General features: G+C 37.9%; 1 protein-coding gene across 1 annotated transcript; it reads left to right on the top strand.

Annotated features, from left to right (window-relative positions):
• Window positions 1-485: 485 nt before the first annotated feature.
• Window positions 486-25,183, top strand: irf9 (interferon regulatory factor 9). The gene is made up of 10 exons (XM_056243568.1): window positions 486-588; window positions 1,970-2,026; window positions 2,662-2,784; window positions 3,448-3,625; window positions 6,784-6,923; window positions 7,126-7,195; window positions 7,320-7,382; window positions 7,500-7,904; window positions 24,510-24,622; window positions 24,770-25,183. The coding sequence occupies exons 2-10, from the start codon at window positions 1,970-1,972 to the stop codon at window positions 24,890-24,892; spliced, it is 1,272 nt and encodes a 423-aa protein (XP_056099543.1). The 5' UTR covers window positions 486-588; the 3' UTR covers window positions 24,893-25,183.

The raw sequence follows: 25,183 nt of genomic DNA, 5'->3' as shown, positions 1-25,183 counted from the left end.
TAACACCTGCTCGTGTTGTAGTAATATTCATTATTCCCCAAGTGATGTAGCCGCACAAAGCAATATATATATATATATATATATATATATATATATATATATATATATATATATATATATATATATATATATATATATATATATATATATATATATATATATATATATATATATATACAATAAAGGAGCGTGTCACACGTTAAGTCATGTGTTACCTAGGACTTTTCTAATCGGTGGGAAGTCGACCCAATCGCAGTGAGTGACAGTGAGCGGGGAATTTTTCCAAATTATTTCACAGTAACGTTACATGTTTAGCAATGTTTTTATATGATTACTAGGCCGTCGGCATACATATTTACACATTTCACCAATAATTTGTTAATTCAAAAATATTCCGTACTCTTTGACGAACAGAGTGATAATTCGAGGCTGTGAGCCGCTGAGCGCCCCCTACAAAAGTGCTTCAAACAGGTCAGGACGCTCCACTGTTTTGCTTTCAGGAATTTCTAGTGCGATCATCTGCGATGGGCTGGACAGGCAGACTGTGATCTCCAGAACTGCTGACAGTATACACGACCGAAACTAAAGGTAGGCTAAGCGAAACTACAAACTACATAATCATTTTCACAAAGTTTAAACAAAAATGCCGTTTTGTCAGCGAAATTATTTATACAACGAACTATTTAGGCTACATTGATTTTTGATGTGGATAGTTTAGAAGAAATTGTTGAAATTATAAAATACATTGTATCTCTATTTGATTTTTATTTAAGCATAATTCAATTATAAGTTGACAAAACGTATTGTGAATGCGTCTTAATAAAGTTAAGGCATATATAATAATAGTAGTATGATACAATTACCGCCGCTCCTGTAAGTTACTGCACTACCAAGGGAGGGAACCAAACAGCGATTTTTATCTAAGAACGAAAGTGATTGCGGAAATTGTTTAGAGTCAAGATAATTTAAGAATTGTTTAGAGTCTAAATAAGATTTATAACAACCTGTGGGTAATTACAAAATTTATGCTTATTGTTTTAGTCAAGTGTAATAATAGCTCCATTGATCACTGTTGTTCTAATAACCCCAAAAAGCTCACAAGAACAAGCTCAGAAACACATCTAAAACATTATCTCATTTCATTGGGCTCAAAACACATCCATTCATTCAGAAACTTTACTCACTTACATTCATTGTAGAGACAAAATGGTCACTCTGAGAAAAATAGCTGTCAACCTTAAAATAAGAGAAGTCTCTCAGACCGCTGCACTGACAAAGACATGGAGTTGTTATAAAGAACCTTAAACAGTAAAAAAAAAAAAAAAGAGAGTCCTGACAGAAGCTCAGCCAGAGAAAAGAGGGTCCGGGATTTTGCAGACTTTCATAAGGTAAGATACAAGAACAGGTTAGAGTAGTGAAGACTGATCAGTGGCTACTGTTGACTAGATGCTCAAAATGTCATATATATAAATGTCAATATTAAAACTGTAATCCACATTTGTATAGCTTGATCAGCAGTTGTTTAATTAGTTTGGCTGACCAATAAAAAAAATGAATCAAATGTATTATTTATTACTATTATTATTATAATTAGCATTATTATATTCATCATTATTTGGCATTATTATGTAGCATTTACATTAAAATACACATTTGGTGTTTCTAATTTTAAAAAGTAATTGATTTTGTTTATGAAAACACTTGGCATGAGTGTTGATGAAAGATTCATCTTCAATTTAATACTCATTTTATTGGAAGAGTATTCACAAACCCCCCCCCCCCCCCCCCCCCCCCCAAAAAAAACTAAATATAGTTGGGCTAAATATAATAACTTCTGCATACCTTATTGCATACGTTCCATGGTACCATGTCAAATAACATGGTATTACCCACCTCTGAACTTTCAAATGTGTGAGATGTCTGACTTTCTTAAGACAAATCAGCATCTGTCAATCAATGTGTTTTTCAGATGGCATCTGGAAGGATTCGCTCCACGCGCCGTCTGCGCTCCTGGATAGTGGAACAGGTGCGTGTGTGTGTGGTATGTTGAGTGTGTCAAAGGATCTGAGTTAATAAAATCTTTGATAGTTTAGATTTGATAGTTTTTCATTGAAATAATGCTTCTTTTTTCTTTTTTATGTTACATCTTATGCTGTTAAATTATAGTTTATTGTATTATTTTAGTGTCATCTGTGTTACCGCGATGTTGTTTTGTATTTGTGTATGACATGCACCTGACCTTATGTTTAGTATTTATCTCAACTTGTGGAAAAGCTACATGTGATTCATTATGTACTAGCTGTCTCTTTACCTCTTGTATTTTCAAGGTGGATGACAGTATATTATCAAAGTAAAAAAAAAAAAAATAGATTTGAGTAGTTTGGTAATGAAGTAGTTATAATGTATTTTAGTTCTTTTAGTTAATGAAATCTTTTTTTTTACAGTAAATTTAACTCCAATCTGTAAAATCTAAAAATGTTGCTAGCTACCTATTTTTCTGGCATCCACAGTTGCCTTTTTATTTATTTATTTTATTTATCTTTTATGTGCAGGCAGAGTATCTAGCTGCCTAATATTACCTAAGGGTCGCAGGTCATAAATATGAATAATTATGATTAATAATAATAACTGTTTCTCTCTTGTGTGTGCTTTGGGATATAGGTGAACAGTGGGAAGTATCACGGCCTAGTGTGGGACAACACTGATAAAACTATGTTTCGTATCCCATGGAAACATGCAGGAAAACAAGATTTCCGAAGTGAGGAAGATGCAGCTATTTTCAAGGTGGATATACATTTCTCTGTGTGTGTGTGTGTGTGTGTGTGTGTGTGTGTGTGTGTGTGTGTGTGTGTGCGTGCCGCGTGCGTGTGTGTTTGTGTTCATGTTTTTCTATCCCTGTGGGGACTTCAACCTGAACACTGACTCATGGGGACTCATGTCACTGTGGGGACCTAAATTGAGGTCCCCATGAGGAAACAAGCTTATAAATCATACAGAATGAGTTTTTTTTTGTTGAAAATGTAAAAATGCAGAAAGTTTCCTGTGATTGGGTAGTTTTAGGGGTAGAGTTAGTGTAATGGGATAGAATATACAGTTTTTACAGTATAACAAACATTACGTCTATGGACACAAAGATAGCGGCCCAGACGTGTGTGTGTGTATGTGTCTACATTACATTACATTACTGTACATTACATTATATATATATAGATATATATGATATATATTGGCTGGCTAAGCACTGGATCTTTTCACTGTTGATACCTTTTGTTCTGCTAGTATATCAAATAGTTTGTTTCCACCTCTGTGGAATTACAGGTTGATGATAATTAATTTGCACATTACTGATTATAATTAATTTGAAAGATAGTTTGAGCAGTAATTCACTTATTAAGAAATTAAACATTAAAAAAATATATATATTAATTTGAACTTTTCCGATTGAAGGCTTGGGCGGAGTTTAAAGGGAAGCTTTTGGAGAATGGAAATGACCCTGCATCCTGGAAAACTCGCCTTCGCTGTGCCCTCAACAAAAGTCCAGAGTTTAGTGAGGTCGTTGAAAGATCACAGCTGGACATCTCAGAACCCTACAAAGTGTACCGCCTCGTACCACTAGAAGAACAAGGTAACAAATGGATGTGGAAACATTTGTTTGTAACATAGCAGGGTTGCCAACTCTCACGGATTTTACACCTTCAGTCTCTTTCTCTCATGCCCCCCATATACATTTCAACACAAAATAATCCCTAAATTTGCAAAAATCCTTAGCATTTTCCCACCATAATGAGGCTCGATTGGTCTAAACCAGGGGTGTCTAGTCCTGGGCCACTATCCAGCAGAGTTTAGCTCTAGTCCTCATTAAACGCACCTGAACCAGCTTATTAAGGTCTTTAGGACCACTAGAAACTTCCAGGCAGGTGTGTTGGAGCCAGAGTATGTGAGCGGAGTGGAGCGGCAACAATTTTCCCCCCGCGCTCCAAGCATTTAATAATTACTCCGCTCCGGGTTCACCATTTACCGCTCTGCTCCACTCCTCGCTCACTGATATCAAAAACACCGCTCCGTCTTCGCTCCCCGAGGAAATTGCGAATAAAGTATTTATAAGTATGCTTTGAAATCTCGCAAAAGTTCTGCTCATAATATATAGGCATATTAAATAAAAAAAAATAAAAAAAACAATACTAGGAGAATAGTTTCAATGTGGTTTATTGGATAGTGTGCAAACTTTTTCTATGACATGCTAAGCTTATTACATGGTTATCAGCATTAAAAGTTATCATTGCAAATATCATTGCTGCTTTTTGCAGTGCACATTTTGTTTGGAAAGAAGAAAATAACTACGTTTTCATCAGTTATTTTGTCTACGGGTTGCTACCCCTACTTACAGATTTCTGCTCATTCGAAATCAAATACAGACAGCACTGTAAGATTACATTTGTTTGAATACAATGCATTAGTGAGAGAGATCAATTGCGTGTGTGAATAAGTGTTACCTGTTTAAAATGTGCTTTCACCCGATCCAGCCCGATCTCATGAAAGAGCATATCTATAGCACAAATTTTATTTTTCATACCATTTATACGGCAAAAGTTTTGCGTGCATATGATACGCTGTTTTCGCGTGCATATGATACGCACTTTATGGCGTGTAATACGCATGGACTCCACACCCCTAATCCTACCCAAGGGGGTTTAGTGCGCATCATTTGCACGCAAAAACTATTTTTGGCGTATTTAACAGGGTTCAGAAGTTATGGGAAGAAGGAGGCGGGAACCGGCGAACGTTCAACAATATTTAATAAAGAAATAAATACAAAAATGAAAGTATAAGCCAGCAGCCCCTCACGGACGACTGCTGGCCACAGAAACAAAACACAACACAAAATCAGGCCTCTCTCAATCTTTACTGTCGTCGCTCCTCCTTTATGCTTCCGCTCCTCCGTGAGAGATGCGAGACCGGTGCGTCTCACAGGTGTCGCTCATTACCACTCACGCCACCGGCCTCGCGCCGCTCTCTCATCCCTCGGCCTCGTCCTGCTCGCCACAGCGTATAAATGGCACGAGAAAAAAATAAAATTGGTGCTATAGATATACGCACTTTCATGAGATCGTGTTGCCCGATCATATTCAGTAAGCTTGAGAGCTATAACCTCTCGCAGCCACTCATGTCCATCGATATGCGTCATCATAACCTTGAAAAAAAATTCTGATTTGAGTGATCTATCTGCTAGCCAAATGTGTTTAACGTGTGAATCCTTACTAAAAATGCAGTTCTATAATGGGCCGTTGGCATGACTTGTACTCGTGATGGAGCCTATACGGCCTTGGATGGAGCGGTAGTGGAGCGCTCAAGAAGCGAGTGAAAACCACGACGCTCCGACTTTTAAAAAATCCGCTCCGCACTCTATTCAAAATCACACCGCTCCGTTTCCACTCCGCTCACATACTCTGGTTGGAGCTAAACTCTGCCGGAAAGTGACCCATCAGGAGCTGGATATTGGACACCCCTGGTCTAACAGATGTTCTGGATTGGACTGGTCTGAGTGGCTGTTTACACGACACCGTTTCCAACTTCAAACTTTCATTCACACAACAACGGCGTTTTGGGTGCCTGAAAACGCAAACTTTTGAAAACAGGTTTCAAAGTGTGAATCCGCGAAAACGATGACATCATGCACATGCATATGACATGTTCAGTCTAAACGCATTCTATCCTAGACGCTATACGCAGTCTATCAGTCTGTAGTGTTTCATCGCCATCTAATGGCCTGGCAGCAAAATACAGCGGATTTGTGTGAATGGGGATCGTTTTGACAATGGTGTCGTCTACGTGGGAAACTCAAAGGAAAAACTTCTCTGTTTTAAGCTTATCGTTGTCGTGTAAACGTACCCTATAGCAGCAAGATTCTACCAATAACATTTCACTAGGTGACTTTTAAAGAACTTGCAATCTAGAGTAATAAATGGAGGACATGGAGAAACACCAGGAATTAGATTCCGCCCCGTCGGCCAGTCCCCAGCTTTCGCCTAGCCCTTCAGTCAAGGCTCCACCGTGGTGTATGTGTCCTCCGACTCCTCCTGGTCTATGTCCCTCCCCCGTACTTTCACGATTGTTGACTTCTATTTTGTTATTCTGTTCTGTTAATCCCTGTTTTGCATACTCTGTTTAGTTCCGGTTTCATTGGTTACTGATTATCTCGTTTGTTTCTATAGTTGCGTATAATTATCACCTGTCAGTCGTTATGTTCGACTTGTATTTAAACTCCCTGTTTTGTTTAGTCCCTTGTCAGTTCTCGTTTCAGTTTATATAGTTTGCATCTTCTAGATCTAGATATCTCCTGAGTGTTTGTTATTCTAAATAAAGACTTTGTTTGTGAACTCTATCGTCGTGCGTGCTGCAGACCACCCTTACCTATGTATGCATATGCATGGTTATATTCAATCACTTTTTTTGCACTACTTGGAATGATTACTACTTTATTCTGCATCCTGGTGGTTGGATGTTAACTGCATTTCATTGGCTTTGTATTTGTACTTTGCTCAATGACAATAAATGGAAGTGAATTGAATTGAATGTTCTGTAAAAATATCTTCTTCTTTTTTATTGTTTGTTTTGTTTGTCTATTTAATTTTTTTGGAGAAAATAAGCTTTCTTAAACATCAAACATTGACTATAAAAAAGTTTTGCCCATTCCTACAGTTTACATGAACAGCAAAAAAATCATGTGAGTATGTAAAGGAGTTACTTTTTGTAATTATTTGCTTCATTTTCCTCTCATCATAGGAGGGGTGAAAGTAAAAAAAGAGAATGGACAGAAAGCAGTGAGAAGCATCAGGAGGAGACACAGCGAATCTGAGCATGATCAGGAGATCGAATGCAAAAAGATCAAAAAGGAGGTTGTTGTGTTCCAGCCCATCAACATGGTAAAAACATAACTAATCATTGAAGAGCTATGCTGTTCAAACTTTAATTAAGATGCTATTTGCAACATGCATGCTAAATAGAGAAAGCCTGCCTTAAAAAAGCAAAACAAACAGTCGAAAACGTGCACTGAGACACATTTTACATTCCACTTAGCAGAGTCTACAATTAATTGAGCACTATTTCCACTTCTGATCTTAACAGAGTGCACAGGAAACTGTACCACACACAGGAAGTGAGATCGGGATGCAGACAATCCTCTTAAAGAGTGACAGTAATTACCTGATTTTACTCAATGAATTTTACCTGAGTTTTCAACTTGGTTCATTTGTGGTTAATGTTGATGTTAGTAATGCAAAGTGGATGTCTGACTTATTGTTATTCAACACTTTCTTGAGGTGCTGAAGATATCCAGTTAAACTTTACAATTGAAACAGTGCCTTTGTCTGAAGAAAAGAGAGGTAACTAAAAATACAATTTGATTCATTTATTGAGTAGAACAAATCTGATCTCACAACTGTTTCATGTTTAACCAAACTATCAGCAGATGGTTTCTAAAAACACTTTTGTTCTTTCAGTGCTGAACACTTTCCACATAACCGTGCACTACGTTGGTCAGGAGGTTCTGCGGCGAGAAGTAAGGGGTGATGATGTTCGGATTGCTTACCTGCCTCCGTCACCCGTCCCTCCGTCTCCACCGTCTCTGAGCGGCCCTGGCTTCCATCGAATCCCTCTCCCAGACCCCCCATTAGACATGGTTGATGACCCCAGCCTTGCCCCACGTTTGATTGATCTTAAAAAATTACTGCCCTTCATGGAGCGGGGAGTTGTGCTGACCTTGACAGGAGGAGGCATCTATGCCAAGCGTTTCTGTCAGGGACGGGTGTTCTGGAGAGGACCGCACAACACCACCACAGGACCCTGTAAAATGGAGAGAGCAAGCGAGCTTACCCAGCTGTTCAACATGGATACATTCAGACAGGGTAAGTGTTTCACAAGCAAATATTTTGCACTGGAAAACCCAGAATAAAACATTACTTGAGTGGTCAACTCAAATTTCTATGTTCCGTTAACACTTACAATAAGGTTCATTAATTAACATTAGTTAACTACATTAGTTAACATGAACTAATAATGAACTGCACGTATACAGCATTTATTTTCAACATTTACTTACACTTTATTCAAATCTTGTTAACATTAGTTAATGCACTGTGAACTAACATGAACTAACAATGAACAGCTGTATTTTTATACGTTAACAAAGATTAACAAATACAGTTACAAATGGATTGCTCATGGTTAGTTAATACATTAACTAATGTTAACTAATGAACCTTATTGTAAAGTGTTACCTATGTTCCTTATACGGTACTTCTTTGGCTTAAACGTTCACAAAAATAATGTCATCAAATACAAAAGATATGGAACATACACACACACACATATATGAATTATATTTTTTGTTTTCATTTGTATATATTAGTGTATAATAAGATATTCCTGTTGTCGCTGCCTAGCTTTGTAGTGGTAACAATCCATGTGAAGCGAATGAGGAAATTACGTAGTCTTTCATTGCTCCCTTCGCCAAGTGTGTTCCAAACGACTTCATTATGACACACAAGTGCCCTGCTCCCCCTAAAGTCCCCACTTCAATGGTTCTACACTTCGGAGTGAGTAGGGCATAGGGATGCTCACTTCCGATTGGAATTTGCCCACAAACTGTGCAGAGCGGGGAGGTGTGAGGACTGGAATTGGGAACCTTTGCCATAGAAGAAGCTTTTTGAGTTCACCAAAGAACCTTTCAGTGAACAGTTTTCTTAGTGTTAAGAACATTTGAATAATTTCAAGACCCTTTATCCACTATAAATAAGCTTTTGTCCAGAGGAAAGGTTCCGTGGATGTTAAAGGTTCTTCATGGAACCATAGATGCCAATAAAGAACCTTTATTTTATAGAGGGTAATAACAGGTCCTAAATAGTGGTCTATACTGCCAAGGACAAAATATCAGCTGATATTTGGCATTTTTTAATTTAGTTTTTCTGTTTGCTCCCATTCTCTCGCCATTAGTTTACTGTCTCTGTTTTACAGTTCTGTCTAATAAATTATGTAAGTATAATGGCATAAGTATAAGTAATTCCATAATTCTTTATTCCTATAGACTGCGCCCTGTTCAGACTGCCAGTCCAAATCCAATTTTTGTGCATATCTGATTGGAATCTAATCGTATCTAGCAAGTGTAAACGTCAAAAAAATCATGTGAAATGCGATTTTTACAAATCCGTTTCAAGCTACATTCATATTTGGTTTGAAATCCTATTCAAATCTAATTTCCAAAAAATGCTTTTTAATCTTACTGCTCTGATCGGAATTTGCGTAGTTTTTCTGCTTTTGTTACTTTCTCACGCCATGAAAAACATCAGACGTTGTAGTAGAAAATATGCTGAGAGTTGTTGCAGAAACAAGGTTGTGTTGTTTCGTGGTGTAGGTTGATTGCAAAATTACAATATACTGCTAGTCTGCTTCGTCTACACACAGACTCCACTGGTCTTATTACTCAAAGAGGTATCACCTTTATTTATATAGCGCCTTATACAATACAGATTGTTTCAAAGAACAAGTGTGATCAGTGATCAGATTTCAATTCTGCTGTAAAGCAGCTCTAAAGAACACAGTATTGTCATTATTCGGTTGAAATCAGTTCCGTGTTGATTGTTTTCGGTTCAAGAACTGTGTAAAGCTCATCAATTATGAAATGAGTTCAATTCTGCTATAAAGCAGCTCTGCAGAAAACAGTGATGTCATCGGTCCAGCTCAGTTCTCATCCGATAGTGTCTGTCTGTGCAGTCAAACCAATAATACTGCTGAATATTAAGTGTCCCCAACTAAACAAGCCAAAGGCGACAGTGGCAAGGAACCAAAACTCCTTCAGGTGACAGAATGGAGGAAAAAAAACCTTGGGAGAAACCAGGCTCAGTTGGGGGGCCAGTTCTCTTCTGGCCAAACGTGTGATTATGATTCCAGGATGCATCACAATATCAATATATTTCTTCCAGCTCCTTCTACTTGAAGATCTGGATACATCACGACAGCATTTGGTGGGAGAAGTTGAAGGTGGCTAGGGTCTGTTAGGTCTAGACGTTCCCATAACTTTCACTTTCTTTAACTGTTATGTAAATGGTAGGACAAAGCGTTCTTAAAATAATGTTTAACGTTCTTTTAACGTTATTAAAGGTACAATATGTAAGAATTTTGTAATAAAACATCCAAAAATCACTTGCACAGTGTGATATATTTTTTCTACAGTTTTGTACTTACAATATCCCAAAAGTCTCCAAAGATTTTTTATTTCAGAGAAATTCCAATTTTAAATAAGTGGCCGTCCCGGAAAAAAATGTTGCCTGTCAATGACGCAATATCCGCGCAATCCTCGGTTTCCGTTCATACTGCCATAGCCATGACGTAACCATGGCGACAGACGTGGACAACTGCGTAGTGCGTAACGTTTAGCGGCACGCAGTTCTTGTTTCTTTCAAACATAGACCATGGCAAGCAGACTCTGGGACAAACAAGGATAACTAAAATGAGGATCAATATCAGCGTGGCGTTTTTTAAATGCCGAGAGCTCCACGTCCGCGACTAACGCGACTTGACAGAGCTTCACGAGCCACGACTTGACAGCTTTATTAGACAGGTGAGCAAATGTACATAAAACAAATCAATGTTATATAACTAGTGCTGTCAAACTATTAAAATATTTAATCGCGATTAATCGCATTAATGTCATAGTTAACTCGCGATTAATCGCATTTAATCGCACATTTTTATCTATTCTAAATGTCTCTTGATTTCTTTTTGTCCCATTATTTTTTTCTCATTTTAATGCTCTTATCAACATGGAAAAGTGGATCGGCTTGCTTTGTGCAAATGTTTTTTATTGAAAACAATATTGGCATATACTGTTCAATTTCACACTAAAACATTATCACTTGGAGCAAATAATCTCTCACACAATATAACACTGTCCATCAATAAAAGGGTGAAATAAATACTGACGAGGTCCTGATATTGACGAGGGGGCGGAGAATTCGCATCAGCTGTGTGTGTGTGTGTGTGTGTTTGTGCTGGCCATCATCAAGTGGTATTCAGACTGGACGTGCTGCGATGATGATAGCTCAGTTCACAACGACAAAACACACATATTACTTTGGTCTTGTCAATGGAACCATTTGGCAACTTTTTAAAAGTAAACTTTCCATTCAGAATCTTATTGGCATCCATTTCGGCGTCTCGCGCTCGTCATCCACTCAAAACTGGACGTTTTGAACGTTCCTATAACATTCAGAAATAACGTTTTTATAACTTAATGGGAACGTTATGAAAACATTCTTATAACCTAAAATTGTTAGCTGGGGAAGAGGAGAGATTCGCGATTGCACTGAACACGTTTTAAGTGCAGGCATATTCTCTGAGTGAGCCCAGAGAAAATTCTTACAAGAGCAGCGTGTATCTGAGAGCGCGCGCGACTCGAGCAGAGAGATTCGTGCTCGGCACATTATATTCCGCGCGCGAGCAGAGAGATTCGCGCTCGCGCATCCGGCTCGCAAGCCCAAACAAGTGTGTGCGGCGTGCCTGTTGTTTTGTTTCCGGTCTAGCTAGATCCGCTTGCGCTTTCAAAACGTCCTCGCGCGCCGCAAGCCATTGAATTGAATGGGTTTCATAGCGCAGCGGCCCGCATGCCGTCCTGTTGCAAAAGCATGTGAAAAAAAAAACTACAAAGTTTGCTAGGCCAAAAAGACCGTTAATCGCGCGATAAAAAAATTAACGCCGTTAAAATGGGTTTGCGTTAACGCCGTTAATAACGCGTTTAACTGACAGCCTATATATAACGTTAGCTCAACATGATGAAATGTTAGAATATGGTCAGTATGTTATTCTAATGTTGATCTAGCTTACTGTGCTAGTTTCGTATAGCAAACGAACTAACACGTAACATTATAACTTTCAACACACATTTAAATGCTGTTTAGTGTGATAGTGTAACGTTAGACCAAGTGAAGCAGCGCTGCGTTACCTCACAAGTTTAATTCGTCTAATAAACTGACCTGTGTGAGTAATCCAGCACTTGCGGGTAGTTCGGTAAAATTAAATGCCCTTATTCCTTTATATCTGTAGGACTCGCGTGTGATATCTGTCTCTTTAGCAATCGCGACCTGCTTCATACCACTGTAATGTTAAAAAACATGAATGTTTGCACTCATCCATAAACATTATTAGATCCATCAGCTTGACAGCAAGTCCCATCATTCAGCTCATCACTGCGTCATAAACCTACGCCTTTGTTATTGTTGGAAACTGCGTCCTCTTGTGGCGAAAAAGTCTTACATATTGTGCCTTTAATAGTTAATATACACTCACCGGCCACTTTATTAGGTACCCCATGCTAGTAACGGGTTGGACCCCCTTTTGCCTTCAGAACTGCCTCAATTCTTCGTGGCATAGATTCAACAAGGTGCTGGAAGCATTCCTCAGGGAGTTTGGTCCATATTGACATGATGGCATCACACAGTTGCCGCAGATTTGTCGGCTGCACATCCATGATGCGAATCTCCCGTTCCACCACATCCCAAAGATGCTCTATTGGGTTGAGATCTGGTGACTGTGGAGGCCATTTTAGTACAGTGAACTCATTGTCATGTTCAAGAAACCAATTTGAAATGATTAGAGCTTTGTGACATGGTGGAAGTAGCCATCAGAGGATGGGTACATGGTGGCCATAAAGGGATGGACATGGTCAGAAACAATGCTCAGGTAGGCCGTGGCATTTAAACGATGCCCAATTGGCACTAAGGGGCCTAAAGTGTGCCAGGAAAACATCCCCCACACCATTACACCACCACCACCAGCCTGCACAGTGGTAACAAGGCATGATGGATCCATGTTCTCATTCTGTTTACGCCAAATTCTGACTCTAACATCTGAATGTCTCAACAAAAATCAAGACTCATCAGACCAGGCAACATTTTTCCAGTCTTCAACTGTTCAATTTTGGTGAGCTCTTGCAAATTGTAGCCTCTTTTTCCTATTTGTAGTGGAGATGAGTGGTACCCGGTGGAGTCTTCTGCTGTTGTAGCCCATCCGCCTCAAGGTTGTGCGTGTTGTGGCTTCACAAATGCTTTGCTGCATACCTCGGTTGTAACGAGTGGTTATTTCAGTCACTGTTGCCCTTCTATCAGCTCGAACCAGTCTGGCCATTCTCCTCTGACCTCTGGCATCAACAAGGCATTTCCGCCCACAGAACTGCCGCTCACTGGATGTTTTTTCTTTTTCGGACCATTCTCTGTAAACCCTAGAGATGGTTGTGCGTGAAAATCCCAGTAGATTAGCAGTTTCTGAAATACTCAGACTAGCCCTTCTGGCACCAACAATCATGCCACGTTCAAAGTCACTCAAATCACCTTTCTTCCCCATACTGATGCTCGGTTTGAACTGCAGGAGATTGTCTTGACCATGTCTACATGCCTAAATGCACTGAGTTGCCGCCATGTGATTGGCTGCTTAGAAATTAAGTGTTAACGAGCAGTTGGACAGGTGTACCTAATAAAGTGGCCGGTGAGTGTACGTTCTTGCAATGCTAAGAGAAAATGTTCTTAGTACAACATTCATGGAATGACTTTACGAATGTATGTAATTTGTACTTGATGACTGTTCTCATAATGTAGAGAGAAAACATTGTGAGAACAATGTTCATAGAATATCCTTACAATGTTATTTTTTTATTAAATGTTCTCATAACATTGAGAGAAAATGTTCTTAAAACAACATTCTTGGAAAGTCTTTATGATGCTATTAATATTTGCTGAATGTTTTTGGAATATTAGTCGCTTTTAGCAGATTCCCAGCTAACAAGGAACGTTCTCAGAACTTTGGCAAGCATTCTGGCAAGGTTCTCTCAAAGTTATGAACAAAGTGTCTTCCAGTAACGTTAAAAGAATGTTCGTTCATAGTTATCTGGTCTTTAAAAAAATTCTCAAAACGTTAGCACAAACATTATTTATACACCGTTCATGGAATGTATTTTTGTAATGTTTTAGTTGGACGTTCATCTAACATGTTTTAAATGTTACTATCATTAAAGAGAATTGAAGAGAAGTAAACATAAAGTCACAAGACACATGCATAAGGAACAAACAATGAATGCAAGTTATGCAAATAAAATATACAGGCAAGCAGGTATAATAAACCGACTTTATTAAACCTAATGCATTACACTAAGCAATCAGGACTTTGAACTTTCCCTTCTGTAACAGCATTCCACCTGTTGTTCAGTGGTTTAACGGATCACAAAACTCACGGATCAGATAATTTTTCGGATCTGCAAGAAAAAAAATTATAGGGGTGTGTGGGGGTAACTTTGCTTTCCATTTATTACTTAAAGCACACTTTAAGTACTCAGATACCACAGCAAAAAGTTCAAACATTATTAAAGGCATGTATGAACAGTCAGTAAAAATAAGAACAAATACACTAATTGCAAGCATAGAAAAATACAATATAACAAAGTTACAATTAAAGTAAGGTCTAACTGTAGTATTCATTTCAGGTACGTGATAATTAAATGTAAAATAACACTTGGGAATAACAGATGGGAATTAAACTATGTCATCTGAAAACCCAAGTTTGGGTGCATTAAGACCTAATGCACAGATCCAATATAAGGATACACATTCGATTTCTTTCTCAACCGTTGACGTTCACTTAAGACATAACCGACTGTGTTTACGAGAATCCTTGTAGAGATGGGTATTTTGACATTTTGTGTGTATGTGTTCATCCAAGTGCAAGCAGGGCCGGTTCTAGACATTTGGAGGCCCTATTGGCAATATTCATGTTGGAGGCCCCACACCCCCAATAAAAAAACTCTTGAAACAAATATGATTCCTAACCTTTTAATTTATGCAACATTTAATTTTAAATGTTTTTACTTACACAGTAGATAAGTTTGGACACATTACTATTTTTAATGCTTTTGAAAGAAGTCTCTTATGCTCATCAAGCCTGGATTTATTTGATCAAAAATACAGAAAAATAATATATAGGTTAGTGAAATATTATTAAAATTTAAAATAATGGTTTTCCTATTTTACTATACTTTAAAATATATTTCTGTGATGCAAAGCTGAATTTAGTGCCATGTGATCCTTCAGAAAACTTTATAATATTCTGATTTATTATCAAATGTTAGAAATTGTGCTTAATATTTATTTTATAACCTGTGATAGTTTTTTCAGGATTTTTTTTTGATTATTAAAAAGTTGTTTTAAAAAAGTCTTTACTATCACTTTTTATACACTGTAAAAAGTAATAAGTTGACTTTACTAAGAAAAGCTGTGGAAACTGATTGCCTCAAATTTTTCAAGCAAATTAGGTCATAAGTTTTGACTTGATACTACTGTCTACTTCTTTGTAGAGTTAACTTGTGTATTTGTAGAGGTTACCATAAAACTTGAGTACAGGTAACTTAATAAACTCAAGTTTAGGCAACTTACAGATTTAAGTTGAGATTTGTAAGCAGAACTTAAACAAAACAGTTAATTTAACATGTCTGCTTGTTCATTTTACTAGAGGAATGTGTGGAAACTGATTGCCTTAAATTTCTCAAGCAAGTTGTACTCAAAATTCTAAGTTGAAAATACAAAGACAGACAACACATTTGGCAAAACACTAGAATGTTTATTTGTTCAACAATAATAATGTTAAAACATTACTGGCCCGCCAACAACATTTTAGAAATAAAGCACAATGCACTCAAGAAAAAACAAACAAACTAAAGACAATAAAGACATCAATGTTTCTTTGTTTTTAACATCTTTAAAATGTTTCAACAGTGGTTGAAAGCAGAGCGTTTAAGTCACAGAGTTTGGTACAGAATGCCTTTCCTACTACAGTTCTCTTTAAAATTCTCTTCTTATAAAACTCTATTCTAAAACCAAACAAGTAAACTTGAAATTCAAAACATCCTGTTAAATATGGATATTTTTATATTTTTTCATTTTCAACAATTGGAAAACACTGACGTATCTGTAAAACAACACTGAACAATTTTCTTTAGAGTTCTCTTAAAGGAACACTTCACCGTTTTTTCATATTAAACTATGTTATTCCCTTTACTAAGACGAGTTGATACATAGGCCTACCTCTCTCGTCTCAGTGCGTGCACTCAATCGCTCTGGCGCGTCGCGACACTTTGATAGCACTTAGCTTAGCCCAGTTCATTCATTAGGACTCAAACAGAGAAGCGACCAAACACCTCCACGTTTTCCCTATTTAAATACAGTTACACGAGTAGTTACACGACCGAGAATGGTGTAAGATGATTACACCAGTGTAAAATGGATAACTATAATGTATGGCTGAATAGCACTTGAGAGCACTTCGACTCGGTGCAGTAATATCATCACTCCTAAAAAATCCTCTCATCATCAGGAGTGATGATATTACTGCGCCAAGTCGAAGTGCTCTCAAGTGCTATTCCGCCATACATTATAGTTATCCATTTTACACGCTTAGAAAAGCGCCACGTTTTATTTTGTGTCACCATACTTGGTCGAGTTACACTACTCGTGTAACTGTATTTAAATAGGGAAAACGTGGAGGTGTTTGGTCGCTTTTCTGTTTGGATCCTAATGAATTAACTGGGCTAAGCTAAGTGCTAACAAAGTGTCTAGCGCGCCAGAGCGATTGAGTGCACACACTGAGACGAGAGAGGTATGTATCAACTCGTCTTAGTTAAGGGAATAACATAGTTTAATATGATAAAAAAAGGTGGAGTGTTCCTTTAAAGACAGCTCTATTCACTCAAAGCATCATGGCCATGATCTATTACTGCATCAGGCGATTTTTCAGTGATTGGATTTTAGGTTTGAGTGACTTGTGGCCAAGGGACAAAATCACTCTCTGTATGAAGTCGAATGTGCTCTTCAGTGCTGCAGGTTTCGAGCATAAATTAGTCCAAAGAGCAAACACATTGCTTGTGGAAGATTTTCAAGATCATCCACAACCACTGTACCTTCCAGAACGATTGCTGTTGTTGACGCATCAAGATGCAGGGAGTAGGGTACGGCAGCGGTTGCAGACGACTCGGGAATCACTGTCAGAATACCTATTTCAATGTTGGACATATCTTCATTGTCATCAGTCCTAAAAATGGGAATAGCATATAACAAAAATGAGGTCAAAGAAAGCCACAAAACATATTTTAAAGGAACACTCCCACCGTTTTTTCATATTAAACTATGTTATTTCCTTTACTAAGACGAGTTGATACATACCTCTCTCATCTCAGTGCGTGCATTCAATCGCTCTGACGCGCGGAGACACTTTGTTAGCATTTAGCTTAGCCCAGTTCATTCATTAGGATCCAAACAGAGATGAAGTTAGAAGCGACCAAACACCTCCACGTTTTCCCTATTTAAATACAGTTACACGACCAAGTAAGGTGACACAAAATAAAACGTGGCGCTTTTCTAAGCGGGTAAAATGGATAACTATAATGTATGGCGGAATAGTACTTGGACTCTGTGCAGTAATATCATCACTCCTGAAAAATGATATTACTGCGCTGAGTTGAAGTGCTCTCAAGTGCTATTCCGCCATACATTAGTTATCCATTTTACCCGCTTAGAAAAGAACCACGTTTTATTTTGTGTCATCATACTTGGTCGTGTAACTACTCGTCTAACTGTATTTAAATAGGGAAAACGTGGAGGTTTTTGGTCGCTTCTAACTTCATCTCTGTTTGAATCCTAATGAATGAACTGGGCTAAGCTAAGTGCTAACAAAGTGTCTGCACGCGCCAGAGCGATTGAGTGCATGCACTGAGACGAGAGAGGAATGTATCAACTCGTCTTAGTAAAGGGAATAACAGTTTAATATGGAAAAACGGTGAAGTGTTGCTTTAAAGGGATAGTTCACCTAAAAATGAAAATCTTGTCATAATTTACTCACCCTCAAGTTGTTCTAAACCTGCATGAGTTTTTTTTCATCTGTTGAACTGAAAAGAAGATATTTTGATGAATGTTGTTAACCAGACAGTTGAGAGTAGCCATTGACTTCCATAGTTAGAAAAAATACTATGGAAGTCAATGGGTAAACTAAACTGTTTCATTACCGACATTCTTCGAAACATATTATTTTGTGTTCAACAGAAGAAAGAAACTCATACAGGTTTGGAACAACATAAGGGTGAGTAAATTACAGAATTTTTATTTTTGGGTGAACTATCCCTTTAAGAGCACATACTCATTAAAATGTGAAACAAACAAATAAATAAAACGTATCTTTCACTTTCTTTTCTCTAACCCTTACTTTGTTTCAATGTCCTGACTGTTTTTCTTGCCTTCATAACTCTTCTTGCCAGATATCAACTGTTTGAAGAACAGTTTGCCTGTTAAATAAGAACCACATCAGAGAAAAAAATACTTACAAAACATGTCTTGTAAAAATCGGTGGGGTCCTCTCCGAGAAGGAGTGGTAGGCCATGAAGAACGGCTGTTTGTTCCGCATTGATGTTGGATTTCTGCAAAGTTATAAAAATGTATATTGAATAGCGCTCGACACTAGCACAACACAGAGCAAAAAAACAACAGCAAAAGCAACATTTGTTTTGCTATCGAAACATAATTGCGATGAGCTTACGTCATTTTAATCTGCTGCAGCCAATGTCTCCACATTAAGTCTTGAAGTTATTGGTGAAACGTTGAGTGAATCTGTCACAAAATAAAAAGACAAAATAAGCTAATACCTGCTTGTTAGTTACACTATTTTAATTAATGCATCGTGTTGTTAATTTCCATGTGAACGACACGTGAGCATCGAACTTTCTAGACAGAATGAAAGTAACGTTAGGCCGCACAGCCAGGATTTACATATTATTAATGATAATCCCCGAACTTATAAACGATTAACACAGCTTACAAACTGTACATAAAACAGTGTTCAGTAAAAATCGATTTTTGCAACCTAACGTTAGCTAGTAAGCCACTTGTCTCAACTGGTCTCATTCGACATAAAACTAACGTAACTTCAGTGTGCCTTTTCCTCTTACTGCACAATGAGCTAAATAAATTCTGTTTTTAAGCAATACAATAACATTAAAGTTGATAAATAGTTGTTCAAGAGGCTAGCATACCTAGTTTTGCTGCCGCATCCCGATCCCGAACACGAGATGAAGTTCTTCGTCGATGTCGTCTTCTTCAAGTTCAACCGTCCAATTGGGCAAATGCGCATGCGCGAGATGAAAAAAACCCCGAGTTGTTTCGTCTCATGCTGAAACTTCATAACCAACGACCAGTAAATATATAAAGCTCTGTAATACAAATAAGTACTGTGAAGCAGTAGCAGCCGATGGCTTATTAATAAATAAATACACACGCACGTGTGTGTGCGCGTATGTATATATATATATAGCTATAGCTATCATCAAACCGTTTCTAATTGTATGGTATTTACTAAAAATGTTATTAATTTCATTATTATTATTATTATTATATGCAAATTCTGTGCTCCAGATATTTGCAACAGTGTGAACATGCCTTTAGTACAATACACTTACCAATCTTAAGTACAATGTACTAGATTTGTTTAGTTTCACCTAAAAGTTCACAGTACACAGTGTAATCAAGTTAAATCAACTGAGTTTTCAAAGTAAGTTAAATTCACTAGTTTTTCTTAAGTAGAATCAACAATTACTTTTTACAGTGTATATTTAACACATCCTTGCTGAATATTCCTGTTTTTTGGGGGGTTTTTTGTGTTTTTGATCAAATAAATGCAGGCTTGTAGAGCATAATAAAAAACTTCTTTCAAAAACATTAAAAATAGTAATTGGTCCAGACTTTTTACCAGTATCATGGCTACTGTATGTACATATTAATCAAACTTCATCTAAGGTAATCTCTTTTTTGTTTAATGAAGATGTTATTGTTATTGTTATTTTGCTGTTTTATTCAAATTATTCACAGTTCCAGAATACCACTTCAGTGATATATGCTTTTATAATTTTTTTCATAGCTGCGGTATGGGCAGGATTTTCCTCTCCTATTTAATCAATATTGACCGCAGATATTGTCATATTATTAATATATAAGTAATATGATAGTAGGTTAGACGCTTATGTCCACAGAGCTGCCCTGTGGAGGAAATCAGAACAACTTTTTGTATGTTTCGGGCCACCCAGGAAAGGGTGTCCTGCGTCTAAACAGAGAATGAGCAAGTGGGTGGTCCCTATGCATTGCATTGCTAGCTTAAATATGCTATACATAAATCAAGTGGAAGAGAAAGACACGATCGCTACTGATTAGAAAAAAAATTCTAAACTGATATTATTGGCGTAAGTAGGCTGATGTCAGACGGTATAATCATTAGGAGAATTTAGAAGATAGACCCATGAGAGCCTTTATTTGAAACATTTAAAAATGTTGTAGTGTGTTGGCTTTTTAACTTTGAATACAAACGTCTTGACTTTAACTTTTGTAGCGTTTTTAGTCAGCTCCCGACGGATGTCATTCATTGTACGCGCAAATTCAAAGCATCGCGTCTGGGCACGTTAATGACGCTCGCGCTCTTTTAAACTCGTAATAAAGCGGTGAATGATTTTTCCAGAAATGACGCTGATCTACAGTTCAAGTTTATATTTAGAATACATTGCAATCACTCCAAAATAGATGACGACAACACACACACCTGCATTACGAGCTGTGCTTCTTTGCGTGCCTATTTAGGCTTTTGCTTCGCAGCACCTGATGGGCTGGCGTTAATGTGACGTAATGTATCAGTCTATGGTTAAGATAAACATCGTCACTATTTTTAGTTAATTAATAAATATTGAAATGAATTGTAGATAGGACATTTGTACATTTTTATATATTTTTGTCCCTCTGTCTGCAGGCCCCATCCCGCCAATCCAACGCATTCTCATCCTTTGGCGTCATATAGGTGACGCCATATGACATTTCGTCGAAATCTTACGCACATGGCATCCTTTAGCGTCAATATAACACGCACTGTTATGGGTAGGTTTAGGTCTGGGGTAGGGTACGGTTATGACGCCTTGGGATCTGCGTCTCATATTCACGCTAAACGATGCCATGTGCGTCGGATTTAGACGAGCGTCACCTGTATGACGCCTTGGGATCTGCGTCTCATATTGATGCTAAAGGATGCCATGTGCATAAGATTTCAACGAAATGTACAAAGCGTCACATGTATGACGCCACGTGCCTAGTTTGCCTTTGCGTTAATCCGGCTCTGAGTGCAAGGAGACGCGAAAGGGGAATCAATTCGGAGTTTGCACGCTATCTGAAACACGACTCGCTCTGTGCGCGCGCTTCGGTGTGTGTGCGGCTGTGCCTCTTAAATTCTCTTTTGCCTCTTCTAGCACTGGAATTGTTTAAAACCTATTGAATGTGTAAACTGGCAAGACAAAACACATGCAAATTATAAACTTTCACTTGGTGCTTAAACTTGCAATTAATCCGCAAATGCGTGCCGAATCGTGGGGCATGGTCCTTACGGATCACGGATCAACTGTCCATTTAACTCATAAAATCATCTGATTCTGGACTTAATTTTCTCATTATCTTTCTATTACTCACAGCTCTGCAGACAAGTCTGCAGACAACCATTACACTATTACGTCTCTCTTCATCATGCAGCATCACAAAGCATTTTGTAAAATGACAGTGTTTGAACATCCAAATTAAACAGTTAATATACCGTAAAACTTCAAATAGTAGTCCGGGCTTTTATTTTCCCAAATCGTCGAACTGGCTTGTATTTGAGACAGGCTTCTATATGAGACAGGCCTTTATAATTTAGTGTTGAGATGTTGTTCATTGAGTGTAGGCCTAGAGCCTCTAATCTCTAAAAATCCCCAAATGCTCCACGTGAAACTCAGAGAGACCAAGACAAAAAAGGCTTTGGCGGGACAAACATTTGCGTTGGCGGCCGCTGATCTGACGGTTTTAGAAGATTAAATACAACCCGAAACTAAAAAAACAGACCCGGCCTCTATTTGAGACCGGCCTTTATTTACCCAAACCTGCAGCCACAATAGGCGTCTATTTGGGACTCGGCTATTATTTGAAGTTTTACGGTATTCACAACTACATTTTGGGGTGTTTTCTTTTTCTATTGTGTTGTTTTCAACATCAAGTTATATTTGACTTGTGTCCTGTCTAGTTTTGTGTTTGAGTTTGTGTTCTTTTCTTGTTTAACTTGGTGGGGTTGTGTTTTTGGTTTAGAAAATGTAAGCTTTGCTCTTATGATTCCATGTCTTGGACTGTACTTCCCAGAGACTCTTACACATTTTAGAATCCGATCTTCAAATAAAAGGAACTGGATGAAATATTTGAATGCTACCACATAGCATCCACAATCTACAATCTGATTCTGACTTGTGATGTAGACTGAATCATAATCGCACAGTTTTCATTTGTTGTCAGAGGTGAATGGCCCCCTGACTGAGCCTGGTTTCTCCCAAGGTTTTGTTCTTCATTCTGTCACCTGAAGGAGTTTGGGTTCCTTGCCACTGTTGCCTCTGTCTTGCTTAGTTGGGGACAATTTATATTCAACAATATTATTGATTTGACTGCACAGACGCTGTTGTATGAGAACTGAACTGAGCTGGACGATGACATCACTGTTTTCCGCAGAGCTGCTTTATTGATGAAATGAACTACTTTAAAACGGAACTGAATCAACACTGAACTAACTTCAGCTGAGCAATGACACTTTCTTTTAGAGCTGCTGTACAGCAGAAATGAACTGTTTTGCATCATTGAATCCTTTTCCTGTTATCACTGTAAAGCTGCTTTGAAAAAAATCTGCATTGTATAAACAATATAAATAAAGGTGACTTGACTTCAGTGTACTGCTACAGTAAAATGTAAATCTTAAAGTAAAGTCTTATCTGTTTATTTTATAATTCGAACATTTAATGCACTTAGAAACTTGTATACTCTGGGAAAATGTAAACACTCTGAAAAATGTATCTTAACACAGTTTTTGGAACTTGTTACTTAAAACCCCTACCTGTGGCTGTAAGAAATCAATTGTTGAAATTTTTTCTATTTTTATCATTTGAATTAATATAAACATAAATATAAGCAGGACAGCTCAGTGGGTAGCACTCACCTCACAGCAAGAAAGTCCCCAGTTCGAGTCCCAACTGAGCCATGAGTCTTTCTGTGCGGAGTTTGCATGTTCTCCCTGTGTCAGTGTGGGTTTCCTCCAGGTAATCTAGTTTCCTCCACAGTTCAAAGTCATGCAGCACAGGTAAACTGGTGATACTAAATTGTCTTTATGCCGCAAGACCAGCCGAACGCGGTGAGTGTGTGTTAGAAATCAGGAATGGTGAGAGAACATTGTGCTTGGTACGTTTTTCGTCTTCAAACCAAACTTGGGTCTTCAGCCAACAAAGTTTAAATCCCGTCATCCTGTAATGATGTTTCATTAACAAAGTTCGGGAGGAGCACGTTCAAAAAGTCTATCCAATCAACTCTTCATCAGCAATTACCACGTCTATCCCATAGACTGTGGAAAAAGATGGTCCGCATCCGGTCGACCAAAACGCATCTTAATATTATGTGGAAACAGGGCCTCTAACATACACATAAACCAAGAAAAACTTTTTTATATATTAAAAAAATGGGACGTTTTGAACGTTTTCATAACTTAATGGCAAAACTCTGAGAACATATTTTTGTTAGCTGGATATGGCCTTTGCTGAGGATCTTTACACGGATCGGGCTGACTACGGGCTCGTAGTAATAAACAGTAACTGAATTTAAATAATATAATAATATTTTGGGCTCTGTTATTAACCTTTAATATTATAGTAATGTGCAAGTAAGGGCTCCCTTATATATAGTTTACAGCAAATATTTTATTTATCCTTAAGAAACCTTTCATTATAATTGAATTAATTTAAAGACAGAGACACCGTTTGTTCATTAAACCACTGTTTAATAAAAAAAAGAAGAAATTTGATGTTTAATTTTCTCCCCCCTGCTGTACCAAATCCATACCGAACCGTGACTTCAAAATCGAGGTACGTACCGAACCATCAGTTTTGTGTACCGTTACACCCCTACCGGCTACACATGTTGTAATACAACAACTGTATTCCCAACGTCTCTGTTGCTGTTGTTGTTTTTCGGTGTGTAGGCATACCAACGCAACGGCAAGGGACACACAAATCAGGCCTAAACAGTTGCAATACACAGTGTGGACATTCAGTCATTTAGATCAGATTACAATTGGATTAAGAAATATTCGGATTTGGACTGGCAGTGTGATTGTAGCCTAAGTCCCCCAGTGATCAAGCCAGAGGCAATTGTGGCAAGAAATAAAAAAAAAGGTTGGTTTTAGATACAGGAGAAAAAAACGATGGGTCAGTTCTCCTCCGGCTATATAGTGTAAACATAATGTCAACATTAGCTAGCAATGTTTCTTTCCTCTTCTGATTCCCTGTATACAGTAATACCAAGTTTCGACCAAGTTTTGAAGATTTTCTTTCCTATTCTCAGAGTTGGATGCTTTCCGCAATGGAGGAAAAGAACCTCAAAGTGAGATCACGCTGTGTTTCGGAGAAGAACTGAATGATGGAGACAACATCTCTGATAAACACATCATCATTAAGGTAAAGACCTTATGGGAAGGTATAATGGATGTATATAGATCAGATGCTACATTTTTTTTGGGGAGATGTACAGCAAAAAAAAAAAAAAACTTTACGAAAGAGACGTTGTTTTGGGTGCACTTTTCAATTTAATTTTTCTCTCTCCAGATCTCTCTTCCATGGGTTGAGTTCCAGATAGAAGAGGTCAAGACCCTAAGAGACCCTATTGCAATTCTCAAATGTTTGGCCAGCCAGTCTCCTACAGGGGAAGTGACTCTGAACCTTTGTTGAAGTATCAGAGTAACAAACTTCTAAGATATCACTCGCAGCATTCTAAACATTAAGGATCAAAATGAAGAGGAAAATGGCTTGAGATAACTGGTAGAAACCCATTACTGTATGTAGTTAGTGGAAATGATGCAATTATTAGTTGCTTAAATATATAGCCAGATAGCAGTTAAATATTTATAAGTAATACAAAGACACATCTTTAGTCAATAGGCATGTCGGCCAAAAGCTGAATACCTTGGTCCAAAGCGGGCCAACTGGGGCGTGAGGAGTGGTCATGAACAACGGCATTTA

Source organism: Rhinichthys klamathensis, unplaced genomic scaffold (genome assembly GCF_029890125.1).
Source record: "Rhinichthys klamathensis goyatoka isolate OS25496 unplaced genomic scaffold, OSU_Roscu_1.1 h1tg000811l_1, whole genome shotgun sequence".
NCBI lineage: Eukaryota > Metazoa > Chordata > Actinopteri > Cypriniformes > Leuciscidae > Rhinichthys > Rhinichthys klamathensis.
The sequence above is the reverse complement of the archived record's forward strand: the minus strand, read 5'-3'. Positions and strand labels throughout refer to the sequence as shown.